This window comes from Sturnira hondurensis, unplaced genomic scaffold (assembly GCF_014824575.4).
Source record: "Sturnira hondurensis isolate 20B ecotype Veracruz unplaced genomic scaffold, ASM1482457v3 Scaffold0007406, whole genome shotgun sequence".
Taxonomy (NCBI): Eukaryota; Metazoa; Chordata; class Mammalia; order Chiroptera; family Phyllostomidae; genus Sturnira; species Sturnira hondurensis.
This window is the reverse complement of record NW_028080037.1, coordinates 8,843,579-8,860,377: the sequence shown is the minus strand read 5'-3', so window position 1 is coordinate 8,860,377 and position 16,799 is coordinate 8,843,579. Positions and strand designations below refer to the sequence as shown.

Here is a 16,799-nt window from a genome sequence, read left to right as displayed (position 1 = left end):
AAGGTCTGGTGTCCTTATAAGAACAGGAGTTAGGGGACACACACACACCATGTGAAGGCACCGGGAAGACAGCCATCTACAAGCCAAGAAGAGAGGCTCCAGAACAAAACCCCAACCCCGGTGGGTGACACCTTGGTCTCAGACTTCCGGCCTCCAGCACCACGAGCAAAGAACTCACTGTTCAGCCACTCAGCCTGTGGCACTGGGTTATGGCAGCCCCAGCCAACCAATGCTGACAGTGACACATCCTTAAACAGATGTATTGAGATGAAATTCACATAACATAAAATGCAACCTTTTAAAGGGAACGATTCCGTGGCATTTAATCCATTCCCTCTGTTTACTTCCAATAACCTCTCCATCGCTCCCAGATAAAACCTGTGTCCATTAAGCAGCTTCTCCCCGTTCCCCCATAACACGCATTTCTCAAGCGCTTCCTCTCTGCCGGGCACTGGAGTATGTTTTACATAAATGGACTCAGGGATTCTCTCAACAGTCCCAGGAGCCCAGCATTATTATTATCCCCATTTAACAGATGAGAAATTGGGCCTCAGAACGGCTAAGTAACTCACTCTAGCCAAACAACCCGGCAGACAATTGCAATAGACAAGCATTGAGAATCTGCTGTGTGCAGGACCTGTGCCAAGTAACGGGTGGGACATCCAGACAGTCCCGATTCCAAAGTCGCTTCTGATCTAGTGGGCCAGGCACAGGTTAAACAATTAAAAATTCAGTGAACGATGACAAGACTACAAAATGCTGGGAAGGAACCGTGTCTGATTCCGGGGCTGGGATGAGGGAAGGGAGGCCTGGAGGAAGAGGAGGAGCAGAGTGGGGGCATAAACCTCCTGCCAGGAGTGGGAATAGTACACGGGTGGGAGGAAAGAGAACAGCCTGGCTGGTATGTGGTTACTGAGGGAGAGAATGGCTTCAGACAGGCCTGGAGTGGTAGGTAGGGGTCTGTCCCTTCGCAACAATGTTAGGGATTTCAGATTTATTTCTAAGGGCAATACAGAGCCATGGATGGCTTAACACCATCCATTGAAGGTGACTTCACTACTTCAACTGTCTCAGGACATTCTGATTTTCCATTTCCAGGCAGGGGGCGCGGGGCAGGGGGGCGGGGCCTGGATTTACTGAGTACTCCGTGCACCGAAACAGCTTGTTCCGAGAGGCAAGGACAGACGCTTACTCACCTCCGTGTCTCCAGGGCACACAGTGTTGGGCCTAGCACTCATCTACCCTAAGTTTTTTTTGTTTTTTTTGTTTTTTTTTAAGATGCAGGTAGAGAAAAGAGAAGGATTCCAATCCAGGCTCTACCACTTTTTCTCTTGGTGACTTTGAACCAGTGACATCCACCCTTATGAGCTTTGTTTTCCTTATCTGTAGAACAGGTATAAATAAGGTACCTACCGTAGAGGGTTCAAACGAGGGGCTTTTGAAGACCCTAAGTGAAATGCTTGGCACAGAACCCACACACGAATATTGTTTGTTACAATTCCAGCATACTGGTTTATGGCTTACAGCAGGGTTAAGGAAAAGTCAATTAGGTCTGGACTAACATCTAGGTAGGACAAGGGACTGTGAGCAAGTCTCTTTATCTCCCCGATTCCTCAGTTTCCCCATTCGTAACTTGGGGGAGAATACGAGTTCATAGGGTTACTGGGAAGGTTCGGCGAGTACATGCACGGGAAGCGCCAGGAACGAACCTTCCTGCCGATTCACGACTCCAAGGCCCACATCCCAGTTGTTTTCCAGAACTTGTTTTTTCCCTTGGCTTCCGGGGAGGGGCGCTCTCGAAGTAGCCCGGGCACGAGGGGCTGCGCCCGCGGGCATGGGCGGGGCGACCCTTGCGCCCACCCCATGAGTCAGGTGGGCGGGGCCAGAAGGGATTTCCCCAGAGCGCGCGCGCAGCGGCCGCAGGTATTCGGACAAGATGGCGGAGGCAGCGGTCGACAGCCCGATGGAGGTGGTGCAAGCGGCGGCGGACGAGGCTATGTCCGACGAAGCGGGCCTCGGCTGCCTGGTCAGCCTGCCCGGCGAGCTGCTGGAGTACATCCTGTGCAGCGGCCCGCTGGCGGCCACGGACATCCTCCGTGTCGCCAGCACCTGCCGGAGACTGCGGGAGCTGTGCCAGAGTAGCGGGAAGGTGTGGAAGGAGCAGTTCCGGGTGAGGTGAGTCCGCTGCCCCGGCCGCTCGTGCCCCTGTTTGCGCACCCCCGGCCCGGGCCTGGCTAGTCTGAGCCACCGCCGGCTCCTCCGGACGCGCGCGCGGATCGCAGCCCCGATGGCACCCCCGGCCCCCTTCCCGTGGACCACAGACAAAGGCCTCCAGGCCGCTGGCCCCTCGGTCCACACCGCGCGGACCCTCTACCCCAAATTGCGCACCGGGGAGCTCCCAGCAGCTGGGCCCTCACTCACGGATGACGGCGGTAGTATCACAGCTAGTCCGCTTCTTTTGTGCCCGACTCTGTGCTAAAATGTTTACATGGATCCAGGGATGCGGGAATCCCAACAGCCCTTAGGAGAAGCGGGCGCAGCATCCCTTGGCTGTTGGCTGAGAGCTCGGATCTCGGTTTGGGACCTGGGATAAATTCTGGCCCCGGCATCCTCGCCGTATGACCTTGGGGTAGACTTCTCTTTTTCGCGCTTCATTCATCCACTTTGGTGATAATTAGACCTACCTTTATGGTTATTAAATGAGATGATGTGTCAGGAGCGTTTACACAGGGCCCAGCTCTTAGGAGGCGCCCCATAAATGTTCACTGTCATTGTCCTCACTATCGTTATTATCGCTACAATTGTTCCCATTTCATCGGTGGGAAGTGGAGACACAGCGTTTCCATCGCTGTGCCAAGGTCACACCGTGAGCGAGTGCATGCGTGCCAGGTGGGGGAATTGAACTAGGTCCATCGGCGGGGCCCTTCAGACCACGAAACCGTACTGCTCTCCCTGTTTCCAAGGCTGCCTTTGATTCGTGTCTGCCTTTGAGTCTCTGTTAAGCCGAGGGGGTGTTTTTTTCCTCGTAGGTGGCCTTCCCTTATGAACCACTACAGCCCCACCGACTACGTCAATTGGCTGGAGGAGTATAAAGTTCGGCAAAAATCTGGGGTGGAAGCCCGGAGGATTGTAGCCTCCTTCTCAAAGAGGTTCTTTTCCGAGCACGTAAGGATCTGGCCTAGTAGCTCTACGTGTTTGCCTGGCAGTGGGGGGGGGGGGGGGGGGGTCTGTGTGAATGGCCCTGTAGGCATTAGCTCATCCAGCTTTTTTTGCTATCTCCCTTTTCATTTGCTCTCGTCACAATCCCTTACTCATTTAGATGGCTGCAAGAGTCACTGTGTCCTTTTCCCGCTCTCCAACAGCATGGAGCCATTTGTCCCTGCCAGCTTTACTTTTCTGAAGCCAGGGAGAGAATGGGGGTGGAGGGGGAGGGAGGGACTGGCCACACAATGGAGAGGGGATCCAGATCCGCGAGATTTCTCCACAAGTGGATTGACCATATTTTGTGCAACCTCCATGTAACTTGGGGGAGTCATCAAAGACTGAACACTGTTTGAACACTGCACATTTCGCCCTGTTGTTTTCTCAAAGGGGTTGGTGAAATTGATACAGTTCTTCACTCTGGCTTTGTAGGTTCCAGCCAGTAGTGAACTGAGTTATTTGTTAAACTAACAGGATTAAGAGCTATCTGCAAATCAGAATTATTACCCCTCAAGTAAGTCATTTTGCATTCGTTATCTCTGAAATATTACTGAATATTTATTATGAAATGCATGGGTTTTTTGTTTTTCCTTCCACAAAGTGTTCACGGCAGTTTCTGTATCAGGTCCTGAAAACTTTTTGTAACTCTGGGAAATAGCCTATACTAATATTTTAAATTTATTTCTGTTAGGGTGACGAGAGGGTGCAGCTAGCCATTCTGATTTACTTTACTATCCCGGTTTCCTGCAGATTTGTTCCTATTTTCTAACTTTAATTACTATTACCTAATGGAGTTCATACATTTTAAATGTTTTTGAGGCACTTTAGGTTTTGAAAGGGAAAGTTCAAATTCTGAGCTTTGGACAAATTTGAACTTATTGTCCTATAGAGAATAAAACTGGATATTCCCTAGTGTAATTCGTTTCTATAAATAAATGACTATGGGTATAAGAATGGACAGAATTTATGTTCCACTTTGGACAAACCACAACATGGCTAAAAGCATTTGTAATCACAGGTTTTAGATGCCTGTTTAAATGTCTTTGCACACAGACATATTTGGGCGCTGGATGTGTTTGATGCACTTGGCCATGAGCTACTAGTTTGCAGCCCCTGCTTCTAGCCCAGCTGGTTTTGTGTGCATTTTTAATAGTCTGTGCCTCTGTCTAATCATCACGAATTGTTGCATTTTTTCCTTAGCTCCCTCTGTCCCTGGGCTACTTCTTATTAGAAATATGTGGGGGGCTTTGAACATGGAGGGTACATACTTAAGATCGATCTGTGGGTGGGTGTTGACTCAAGACCCTTGTGTTCCTGTGCTCTCTGAGTACATGCGGGTTGACATTCGATGTCCTGTCTCCCTTCAAACAGAAAAGTGGGAGAAGTAGTCACATTCTCAACTGAGGGGACCTTAAAGCTCATTGTACCACCAGCTCAGTTGACAGAGGGGAAAACATGCCCAGTGGGTCGAGCTGCCCAAAGCACTAGACTTTCTCCGCTTCCTCCCTCGTAATTAAGTGCAGCAAAGATCGCATGAAATAGTTACTGTGAATTCAGTTTTGTATTTTTTTTAAAGATTTTATTTATTTATATATCTTTAGAGGGGAAGGAGAGAGGGAGAGAAACATCAATGTATGGTTGCCTTTTGTGCGTCCCCTGCTGGTAGTTAGCCTGCAAGGAACCGGCCTGCAACCCAGGCATGTGCCCTGACTGGGAATCGAACCGCGATCATCTGGTTTGCAGGCCCACGCTCAATCCACTGAGCTACGCCAGCCAGGGCTTAGTTTTGTTTTTTTGTTTTTTTTTTAAGATTTTACTTACTTATCTTTTAGAGAAGGGGAAGGGAGGGAGACAGAGGGAGAGAAATATCAGTATGTGGTTGCGTCTCAGGCGCCCCCTACTGGGTACCCGGCCTGCAACCCAGGCATGTGCCCTGACTAGAAATTGAACCAGTGACCCTTTGGTTCACAGGCCGGCACTCAATCCACTGAGCCACACCAGCCAAGGGCCAATTTTGTGCTTCTAATTCTTATTGCAGAGCTGTTTTTCTTCACATTAGACTTCTTGAGGTACCAATTTCAGAAATTTCAGTCTATGAAAATAAAATTCATTTACGACCAACAAGACCTGAGCAAATTATTGTTACTGTGTGTGTTTTCTTCCATCAGTGGAAGGCTGTTGGAGGGAGTATGGGATAGCTGCTGCCACTTCATGAAAATACCCATCTCTCCTGGCACCCCAGGTTTGTGTGTGAGGGTCACGACGACGTTATTGCTTGTTACTGAGGCCTGTTTGGATGTCTTCTTCCCAGGTCCCTTGTAATGGTTTCAGTGACATCGAGACTCTTGAGGGCCCAGAGATATTTTTTGAGGACGAACTGGTGTGTATCCTGAACATGGAAGGAAGGTAAGCCATGGTCTCAGCGGGTTTTTTTTTCTCTCCTGTGTGTGTGTGTGTGTTTTCACAATAACCCCAGGATTAGCTACTGCAGTTTGTGTGTGGCTGAACCTTGGGGCGTGTGTTTACAGCCATCCCGTGTGTTGCTAGCGGTACATTTTTGAGGAACTCTGTCTGTAAGGTAAGTGCGCTGAGACAGTTGGTGAAACCACGCAAGCTTTCGGAAGGAAGGGGATCGGCACGTATTTGGTCCTGCCCTGCTCCGGGCGCTTGTGCCTGGTACGTCACTCAGGTCCTATAAATTCCTTTCCTCTGGTACCGCCGGTCTTGCTCTCACCACTGTTTGCCTGTCGTATACTAGCTAATGTCTGTTAAATAATCCCTCAGGCATGCCTTACTTTACTGGATGACGTTTTACAGTCTTTGAATTCGGGGAAGAAGTGATCTCACTTCGGCCACGAGCATTGTAGATATTTGGTCGAACCTTTCTTGTATCTCTCCTGATCAAGAGGAATCCATTATCTCTTGGTTGTTGCTTAAAGCCTTTTTGTGACTCCTTTTCTGCTCTGAGGGTTGAGTGCCAGTTTGCCTGAAAGGCGACTTGGCTCCCAGCACCGCCCGCCTATGAGGAAGCCTTGGTGCTCTAAGAGCGCGGGAGACCCGACTGGTGACGGAAGGTAGGAAAGCTAGTCTAGCATCTCCCTTCCTGGAGATCGTCGCGCAGTGCCTCAGAAACGGCGTTAGGGTGCTCTTCCCGTTGTTCAGGGGGTTAGGAGAGAGAAGTGTCCATCAGTGGAACAACTGTAGGGGTAAGACATGTCGCTGTTCTGGGCCTCGGGTGAGCACCGACCTGGAGGTCATCTTCCACTTCTGTTTTGGTGTATCTATAAAGGAACTGAAGTGGGATCTAAGAGTTAGTATTGTGCAGCCTTACAAACAAAAGCTGGGCTGTCTTTTTTACATGAATATACACACATATACGCACACCCATGTATACACACACATTTATTTGGATAGAAGATAAACGTAATATCAGATAAATCCAGATAAACGTAATATCACACATACCGAGTTTATGGTTTTGATGTGATCTTCAGTGCAGACTTTGGTTTTTGTCTTACTCTCCCGTCCTCCCTACCCCATTGGTACTGGCCCTCCCCGGCCCCCTCCCTGTGATTCGGGACAGTACACCAAGCTGTGTTTCTCTGTGCTTGAGTGCACTGGCTGACATCTGTGGGAACCGAGGGGGGTCGTTATTTCACAAAATCATGAGCATCAGTAGGTATTTCTCCTGCATCTGTTTTGTCATTCAACGGTCCCTTATTGAAATCAGTCTTGATCAGCTGGTAGAAATTCCAGTTTATTCTTTTAATGTTTGCACACTATTTTGCAGTGTTTGCCATAGTGTATTCAACCGCCCCCCGTCGCTGGGTCACCACTTCCACGTCCGTTTCTGTGTTACTGGGGAGGGGGACGATCCAGGGGTCTCACTTGTGAGCAGAATGTTCCTGGGAAGGGCGTTCTAGGTCAGACGACAGGATGTTAGTGGAAAACACGAATAAGACCAAGCTGTTGAATAAGAAGACTCACCATTGCAGAAAAATGTCACTTCTTCCCAAATTAACATATAAACCTATTGCCATTTCACTTAGGATCCAACGGGAATTTTGGGAGGGGAGAGTCTGTGTGTGGGAAGGGGGGGTTAATTGGATAATACTACCACAGAAGAATACATTCACAAGAAGAGCCAGGAAAAAGACAGTTTTTAAATAATCACAGTGGGAAGCTTTCATCAGGAGATACTAGGACGTGTTACAAAGCTGACTCGTGAAAACAGCACAGCGTTTGAGTGCAAATTGGTAGCTGTACCCTCGGCAAAGGGTGGCTTAGAAACGTGTCCCAGCGTGAAAGACAGTGTATCTTAAACTCAGAGGGAAAAGGTGGGCTAATTAATGAATCCATTAGACATAACTGAGTATCCGTCTGGAAGAAAGTGAAACTTGCATCATAATACAAAAACTAAGTTTCGTGATTAAACACCCTAAATTTCCTCAATGAAAATCCTTTGAGAAAATAGATTTTGTCAACCACCAAGGGAGGCCTCCCTAACCAGGACTGATGTGCAGACGTGATAAAAGTATGGACAGCGGGCTTTGCAATTAAACAAAAAACAAGCTCCTGTACGTCCCAAGAAAACATAAGGTCAGTAGTAGTCTTAAAATTTCCAAGAAGAAGCTGGGAAACGGATAGGAGGCTGACCTTTACTGAGGGCATATCCAGGTGGTCGGTGTCACAGAGACAGGCCTTTAGAGACACCCTCAGAGAAATGTCCGAGAATTGTGAAATGCTGCTTCTTACTTATCAGATTGGCTGGACAAGGCTGGATATACACAGCCAGTAAGAACATGTATTATTTTAGTCTCTTTAGAAATAAATGTCCCAGATTCGTTAGCCCTGCCATAGCATATGCATTTTGAGCTTAAAGCGGGGTTGTTTTTAGATGACAAGGTATTGTCACATAGTCACGTTTATAAATACTTGGGGACACCGCTTTTCATGAAGGACCCAATTGGCATTTATTCTTGGCATGTCCTTGTTGTTTGCATATGGAAAACATAGGAAGGAAAAGGGGTAGTTAATGCCGAAGCACGGGTAAATGCCAAAGCACGGGTCCTTGGGTATTTGGGTTTTGTTTTGGGGGTTCTGTGTGTTCTTTAGAAAGAGTACATGCTGCAATAAAGATTCAAGCAACAAATCGGAAGGATACACAGTACCTGAAAAAACGGGCCCAAATGACCAACAGTGAGACATAGTCCAGTAAAACTACTGGATTACTGGACATCAAAGATAGGTAAGTCCTTTGGGCATGCAAGGGGTGAAGACAGAGAAGTCACTTAGACAGAAGAGAGAATAGGAATATCCTCGGACTTCTCAGCAGCAGTGCTCAGGGCCAGAGGGGAAAAGGGAACACACTCGATACACTCAAGGATTTTCATGTCCAGCCAAACTGACTTCCAGGTAGAAAGGCCGCAGACAAGCTTACCAACTTGTAGGAACTTGGGAGCTTTTGAGCCCTTCCTGAGAAATGTGCTAGGAAATGAACTTTAAACAACCAATAACCAGAGAGACATTGACATGAGAACTAGTGGTGAACATTAAATACGTACTTACTTGTAGAACTAAATCCAAATGACAGTGAGGAGGCGTAGTCCGTGTCGTGTGTGGTGGCCCTAAACCCCGACCACGTGGATATAACACAGCTGTTTAAAAAACCGAGCCGAGAATGGGGGCAAACAGAAGCAGAATGTTCCGCTATTTTTCAGCAGTCATCGAGGTGATGAGAATACCGATCTTGTTATTCCGAAACTGGTGTGTGTGTGTGTGTGTGAGAGAGAGACATGAAATAAAGCAAATAAGTACCTTTGACCCTTGAACGACCCAGGCTCGGCCTCTGCAGGCCCACTGACACACAGGTTCTTTCCAGTTGACCTCAGCTCAGTTTCCTGCACAGTTCACACCGTGTTTCTCAAGGGTCAGCTCGCAGTTGGAGGCTGTGTATTCAGAGGGCCAGCCTGAGGTCTACGCGGGGTTTTTGGCTCCTTAGGGCATTCATGCCCTTTACCCTCGTGTTGTGCAAGGGACTGACGTGACTGGAGAAGCAGGTTCTTTGGGAGGAAAAGGGGTGCAGAGGTGAAGGGGAAGGAGGTGAAAACTGTGTAGTTGAATTAGAAATTGGAGTGTAAACACACGAGGCACCCTACGTTCACATGCATGTAGGGATGTGTGTGTATGTGCTCTGCACACGTACGGGTGCTGTGCTTTTTCTGTCCACTGAGAAGGTCTAAAACAAGGAAATAGCCGGGTAGAAATGATCATCTCCAGCGCCCAGAGGGTGTGGAGAAATGGCTGGTTGTGGGTCTGATACAGGAAATGTCAAAGCCTGGACCCAGGCAGCAAGGAATGTACTACGCTGCACGTCCGAGCAGTTCCGGGGCGTCTGTGGGTGGTGACCGGGATGGACTGAAATGCACCGACCGGGTCAGCCCTGTGAGTTCACAGCACTTAACGACTAACCCGCCCCCCTTGGAGGGCAGTAAGAACCCCAAATTTTATTTTAGAAAGTGGGAAGTAAAAGAAATTGGTTTTTGTCCTGCCTTTATATTAAATTTTGCAATTGGGGGATGAAATAGTAGATAAAGGGGAATTAATCTCTAGGGAAAGGATGTTCTGGTCAAGAAGGCGAGAGTGGGGAGGCCTCGGGGCACCCCCGCCTGGCCCAGGGCCCAGCAAGGACTGAGTAGGGGGAGGGTGACTGAGGCCAGAGGGGTAATGGGGCAAGAGTTTGAAGGCCCCTGTATGTTTTCATTGAGCTCTTATTTGGAGCGAGGTGGAGAACCTGGCAGGACTCAGGGTGCGGCTCAGCAGGTTAACCGGAGTGCCCGCTGCTCTCTGGAGCATGGGCCAAGGGCTGAGGTTTGCGGGCAGAGCTTGGGGAGGAGGGTGCCACTTGGATACAGGCAGGAGGCAGCAGCGGCGTCTTAGACAAGTTAGGGAGCAGGGTTCCCATTCCTGACGGAACTGGCAGCACAGTGGGCGGGCTGAATGTGGCCCACGGGAGAAGGCCAGGAGTCGGGTGATTCCAGGGTTCAGGGCCCAACCTGAGTGACGGAGTTGCCTTCGTGGGAGACGAGGATGACTCTGGGAGAGGAAGACCACTAAGGGCCCACCAGACCCCCAAGCGAGGCTGTGGCGTAGCAGTTGGAGATGTGGGTCTGGAGAGCCGGGGAGGAGCCCCATCCAGAAAGTGGGCTGGGGTTGTCGCGTGGCAACACGTGAAACCACGAGACTCGGCGAGATCGCCTGGGCCTGGGGCGCAGGAGGGAAGTCTTGGGGGCTGGGGTGGGCCGCAGGGGGTTCCCCACACCTCTCCACTCTCTCCTGAGGCCCACCCAGTTCTCCTAACTTTCCAGGTTTTTCTTTCATTTCCTCTTAGTAATCTGAAGCCAAATAACTGTTTCAGGAATTTTGGCACGACCAGCATCGTGTTACATTACATGTGCAAAGTCCTAAATTGTGATGTTCACTTCCATAGTAGTTAGTGCTGTGTGATCGTGACCCAGTTGCAGCTGTCTTGTTAAGTAGACTCTTTATGTGGCATGATGAGGTTTAGTAAAAAATAAATCACTGGAAGTTTCAGTATCTTAATTCTTACCAACGTATTGATTGATTGTTTTTCATTCCAGGAAAGCTTTGACCTGGAAGTACTATGCAAAGAAAATCCTTTACTACCTGCGGCAGCAGAAAATCTTAAACAATCTCAAGGCTTTTCTCCAGCACTCGGATGACTATGAGTCGTATCTCGAAGGTGAGTCGAGGGCAGCTAGGCTGTCCCCTGAGCGCAGCCATGGAAACTGTCCTTGACGATCACGCAGGGGAATGGTCTGGCGTGCACTGTCTGGTCGTTTCGGTGGGTGAGAGCTGAAATGTTGTCAAGGCCTGTAGCTGTTGGCCAAAGAGACCGTTTTCTCAAGATGCACCATTGGTTCAAAGCACGAGAGGCTGGTATTTGAGCTCATGAGAGTCATTTCCTGTTTTGCTAAGCTTTGAAGCATCACTTCCAAATGAGAAGTCAGGTTGTGCACCTGGGTCTCCATGTGACCTGGGGCAGGTCCCTTAGCCTCTGGTTGGAGTGTAATGAGGACGCAGTGTCCCTGCGTGGATGCCCTGATGAGAGGTGAGGAGAAGGAAGTCGAGTGGACAGGACCGGGGAAGGCAGCAACTTTCTGCTCCTACCCACTGGAACAAGAAAATAATGTGACTTTATTTTTTTTCAAACAATTTTAAACTCCTGTCATATTCCAGACATGCCCAGAAGCTGTGGTTATGAAGTACACACACCCCCTCTTGCCAGAGGTTCTTCCAGTTCAATTTCCCTGCTCCGTGGCCCTCACGGCCCCGTCTCCACCCCATTGCGGCTCCGTGCAGGCCCTCACTGCTCTCCACACAGCAGCTTTCTGAGCAGCTCTCGCTTTCATGAGCATCACCACCCCTTTGCCCTCGAGTCAGCAGACGTTCCCGTGCCGTGCAGTGAGAACCCGGCCCTTTCCCCACCTGCTGGCCGTGTGAGCCAGTGGGTGGCCAGCCTGCGTCCTGCTCTGTACTCGGTCTCTGCCTGCTGTCAGTGCCCTCTGTCTACAGGCCTTTGCCCTGTGCCACGCTCTTGGGCTCCAGCCTGCCCCCCACAAACACACCTCACTCACACCTTCATGTGGTGCCCCCCGCCCTTCGCAAGTCCCTCCCCCTCCAACGTTCGGCTCAGGTCTCACTGCCATCAAACTTCTTGGGCTCAGCCACAGACCTGACTCACCTTGGAGCGCATGGGGGTGCTGGTGCCCCAGTCCCTGGTGTGCGGCAGGCATCCGCAGGTCGTCACTGCAGGGGGCCACTGATCTCCCTGTGTCCTTGTCCTATGCTGCGATCTCGGTCTGCTCCGCAGCGCCCAGTGCAGACCCTCGGCTGTGTGAGTGCCTTAGATCGTCCGAATCGGAATGAAACATCCTCCAAACTGGAGTCTTCTCCGGGGCATTCTGGGGCGGAGAGTCGTCCCGCCTTACTTATTCCCCAGTCAAGAATGACTTGACAAGCTTTCTTTTTCCTTAGCTCGCTGTGACACTGATTCCTTGTTTTTCCTCTGAGTTACAAAGTAACATTGTTGTTTTCAGGTCCCCTGTCCAAATCAGTGCTGTAGGCCTTGGCAGCCCTTGGAGTTTTTAGATAGTTGAGGAAATGGAAGCGGGCTTCAGGGTCAGACCCTCAGACTGGCCAGGGAACCTGCCGCAGCTGCCGCCGTCAGGGTGGCAGCATTAGGGTGGAGCAGGCCCTGAGGAGCGGCAGAAGTTCCTTCCAAATGCAGGTGGAGACGCCCGGTCCCAGGAAGGCCCAGGAGCCAAACCCCGGCTCGGGGTGAAACTGGGCCTGGGGTCTTGAGGTCTTGGTGTCTTGGCGCCCGTTCACCGGCTTTCAGCTCCGGAGGTGGGAGTGGGGGTCACGATTCTGAGCTGGTTTGAGTCCGCTGGAATTTGAAACAGCTCTCAGGCTTCCCAGCTCAAAACGTCTTACAGCCAGATGGTCGAGGTAGCCAGCCAGTCTCTGGTCCAAGCAGAGGCCGTGCATGGGGAGAGGGATTTTCGAGAGACGGTGTCCCCGGTGCGCTCTCCCCAGCTCCCCTGGGCGGCAGAGCCCCTGAGTGCAGCTGCTTGCCTCGCCTGCAAGTATGGTGGTCTCCAAGTCTGTTCACAGGCTCGCCTCTGAGAGGCACAGTTTGCTGAAACGGCCTGTCATTGAGAGTCTCCGCTTTTTTTTTTTTTTTTTAGTCAACTGTCCTGCAACCTTGGGTTTTCAGAGTTGTTGGGTTTTAAAGGTAAGAGAAGGTAAAAGGTAGAAGAAGGACCTCCTTTATGGCACTTAATTTCTCTTTTCAGCAGAATGTGAAATGTGCCATGCGTTGCCCAGGTTTTTGAATCTGTGACCCCTGTGAGAAGCTTGGTTTATCTAAGGGAAAGGTGTAGTGACATGGAAGCGCCTTTGTTCTGAGAGTGCTTCTCGCTCCTTCTCAGTGCCTTAGTGGCCGGGCCTGACACCAAGACCCAGAGCTTATCTGGTGGGGTGCTTTAAGGGGCTCCGGCCCCAGGCACCTGGGGTGAATGAAGACAAAGAAGAAAGGGGCGACAGCGGGGTTTGTTCGTGACTCCTGTGTGTGCGCAGGCGCCGTGTTCATTGACCAGTACTGCAACCCCCTGGCCGGGATCACCCTCAAGGACACCCAGGCCCAGTTCGACAGCATCGTGGAGCTCGTGCGCAAAGCCCTCCGAGGCCTCAACAGCCGCCACCCCAGCCTGACCTTCAAGGCAGGTATGGATCCGCTTCGGCCCGGCTCTGTGTGCACGGGACACCAGGTGTAGTTGGTCACTGGGCCATTCTGCCTGTGTCCCCATTGTGTCACAAAGCAGCCGTTCACAGCACAGCCACAGGTTCGCCTGGGTCACGTGAAAGACTCTGCACACGGGGGATGGGTGACACCCAGCCCCTGTCAGGACCTGGCCAGCGTCTGCCTGGTGCGGTTGTTGGGGACACTGGTCCCAGCGTTGCGTGTGCGTGTGTCCTCAGAGTAGGTCTCTGTTTCAGGGCGGTCCTCCATGGTGAGGGAGCTCGACCTCCAGGGCCAAGTGCTGGAGGCCATGAACTATGTCCTCTACGACCAACTGAAGTTCAAGGGGAACCGAATGGACTACTACAACGCCCTGAACTTATACATGCACCAGGTAAATGTGGATCTGTCAGCTGAGCCGCTGCAGTTCAGCCCATCTCTCCACCCATCGTTGTTTCTAAGGGCAGGCTCTTCCATCACTCCGTGCTCATAAACTCATCTTCGCCTCCACTGCGAGGATGTCACTGCTGGGTTTTTGTTTCATCTCAAAGTGTCCTCTGTCTGAAAACCCGTGGAGGGACTTCCTGACTAGAAGTGGGAGGTCCCATGACCTGGCTTGGTCAGTCGTGTCCTAGGAACGCTGGGCTGCGAAGCGAGTCCAGTCTCTGCGGCGGCCTGTGGGGAGGTTGGTGGACCTCTGTGGGCAGCTCCGTCACTGGTATTTATTTTTGATTTGTGTCCTGCTTGGCTCCTTTTTCACATCAGTTTTTTGCTGCCTATTGCCACTTGTATTTTCTTTTTCCGCGTCTTACACACTTCCCTGGATGCAGCTTTGCACTCCGTCTGGAAGAAAGAGGGCGTGAGTCTTCGCCTGCGGAGGGCAGACGGGACCGTCCCGGCCTCTGGCCCTGCGCCCTGCCCTCACTGCTCTGTTCTGCCATCCGTAGCTGGGGACCGGGCACCGACGCACACGACCGCGGCTGTGGCTGCTGCCTGTGGGACTGTATATGTGGATGTGGACATTTGAATTCCATGTCATTTTCATGGGTCATAAAGTCATGTTTTTCTGTTTTTTTAAACATTGAAAAATGCTAAAACTCTCCTTACACAGGCTGTTCGAAAATAGGTGATGGGCCAGACTTGGCCGGGGGACTGCAGTTTGCAGACCCCTGGTCTCAGTAAATGAACGTGTGCTCTGGCCGCTGCGGCTCGACCAGGTCATTGTCCTGTAAACCGAAGGGTCACCGGTTCGATGCCTGGTCAGGGCACATGCCTGAGTTGCATGTTTGTTCCTCAGTCTCGGTGCTTATGGGAGGCAACAGATCAGTGTTTCTCTCTCTCCCTCTGTCTCCCCTCTCTAAAAATCAATGAACGTGTCTTTGAGAATTTCAAAGAGAAGTTAAAAGAATTTTAATAAATAAGTTAAAGTATTCCTCCACTTCAGCCTCAGAATGTAGCCTCATGCCTGGTATACAGTAGGCGCCTAACACAAACGTGTGTCGCAGGGATGAGAACACATGGCTCACGTCTAGTAAGCTGGCGCACTTTTTCTCCCGCAGGTTCTGACCCGCAGAACCGGGATCCCCATCAGCATGTCTCTGGTGTACATGACGATTGCCCGGCAGCTGGGGGTCCCTCTGGAACCTGTCAACTTCCCAAGTCACTTCTTGCTGAGATGGTGCCAAACCACAGACAGGTGAGCCGCCTGCGACCCATTGTGACGGGTCCTGAGAACCCAGTCCTGCGCGCTGCCAGGAGAGGCAACTAGGCAGAGGTCAGAAGGGGGCTAGGCTGCGGATGGACTAGTCTCACTTCTTGACTGTGTCCACCTCAGTGATCTGCAGTGCTCGAGGGGCGCTCTTCCGGTCTTTTTCCTTATAACTGCATGCGGATACACAATTATCTCAAAGTGTGAGGTTTAATTTTAAACAGTAGGACTAGGGGTTCCAGGGCTTATGTCAATCTCAAAGTCTTTTTTTCCAAAGCAGATCAGATCAAAGAGCTCTGGAAGGAGCTCTCACTTTCCAGTCTTCCATGAAACCTCCCCTCCCTGCCCCACACAGGAGAGGGCAGAGAACAGGCCAGCCAGGTTCTTCACTGATGTCCAAAGCCCAGCAGACCCTCGTATTCCCATCTCGGTCTCTCAGGCGCAGTCGGTGCCTGGAAGGCAGCGCATGGGCCGGCCCGGGGAGCTTTCGTCCTCTCTTCATCCCAGCCTCTAGTGGGCATGACATTGCTCTTCACAGGTGGTCTGACTCTTCTGCAAGTAGTTCACCTTCAGGTAGACTGTCTTCTCATTGAATGTGCCACGCAGAGGGAAAAGAAGCAAAGTTACTTAGTTACATCCTGTTCTTGGCAACTACTTCCTCATGACCAGTTGTGATAGCCTTAATAGGAAGTACCTGAGATTTGAAGTTGGGCCGGGTTCAGATCTTGGCTTCCTCTGAGCCTCAATACTAGCCTCTGTACAATGGGACTAAAATTTTTCATACAGTGGCTTGGAGGATTAAATGAGATGACCCAGTGCTTTACACACCTAGTAGACTAGTTTCTGACTCATACAGAGAAAGTTACAATAACCAGTCTCTGTATTTCTACCTCCTACTTTAAGAAATGAAACATATAGTCCTGGCTGGTGTAGCTCGGTGGATTGAGTGCGGGCTGCAAACCAAAGGGTCACCGATTCGATTCCCAGTCAGGGCACATGCTGGGCTGTGGGCTGGGTCCCCAGTAGGGGGTGCGTGGGAGGCAACCACACATTGATGTTTCTTTCCCTCTCTTTCTCTCTCCCTTCCCCTCTCTAAAATAAATAAATAAAATCTTTAGAAAAAAAAGAAATGAAACATATACATAGTTGAAGCTTCCTGGGTGTTCTTTCTTATCCCTTCATCTCTCCTCTCCAGAGGTGACCACCGGGTAGTTTGAAATTACCTGTAATTTTCATGCAAATTTTTACGTATGTGTTTTTCCTTAAATAATATGTGCAGGCTTCCCTTTTCCCCAAATATAACCTGTTCCCAAAAAATGTATTCAGAGGTTTCTTTTTTGGGACAGCAGGCAGCCATTTTTCATTATTTTAAATGGGAAAAATGGTTTTCCATCCCATTTCCACTCCCTGAACAACCCAACCAACTTCTCCAGACATCTCTAAAACAGTCTTAAATGCCTGTATGATAACCCACCGAGGGTTTCTGCAAAGCGTCGGAAACACCAATCACCAGAGTACTTACCACAGTGACTCATTACTAGGCACGGCAGCGTTATTTTGGGTGTG

General features: G+C 50.4%; 1 protein-coding gene across 4 annotated transcripts in view; it reads left to right on the top strand.

Annotated features, from left to right (window-relative positions):
* Window positions 1-1,507: 1,507 nt before the first annotated feature.
* Window positions 1,508-16,799, top strand: part of FBXO21 (F-box protein 21) — a 35,766-nt gene continuing 20,474 nt past the window's right edge. For 2 of the 4 annotated variants that reach the window (XM_037052197.1, XM_037052194.1), the window contains exons 1-7: window positions 1,511-2,175; window positions 3,030-3,165; window positions 5,513-5,607; window positions 10,842-10,963; window positions 13,363-13,509; window positions 13,783-13,919; window positions 15,085-15,221. In XM_037052197.1, the coding sequence (XP_036908092.1) occupies window positions 1,937-2,175; window positions 3,030-3,165; window positions 5,513-5,607; window positions 10,842-10,963; window positions 13,363-13,509; window positions 13,783-13,919; window positions 15,085-15,221 (1,013 nt within the window). In that variant the 5' untranslated portion in view covers window positions 1,511-1,936. Of the gene's footprint in view, window positions 2,176-3,029; window positions 3,166-5,512; window positions 5,608-10,841; window positions 10,964-13,362; window positions 13,510-13,782; window positions 13,920-15,084; window positions 15,222-16,799 lie in introns of all 4 variants that reach the window. The other 2 variants (XM_037052195.1, XM_037052196.1) reach the window with 2 other exon arrangements.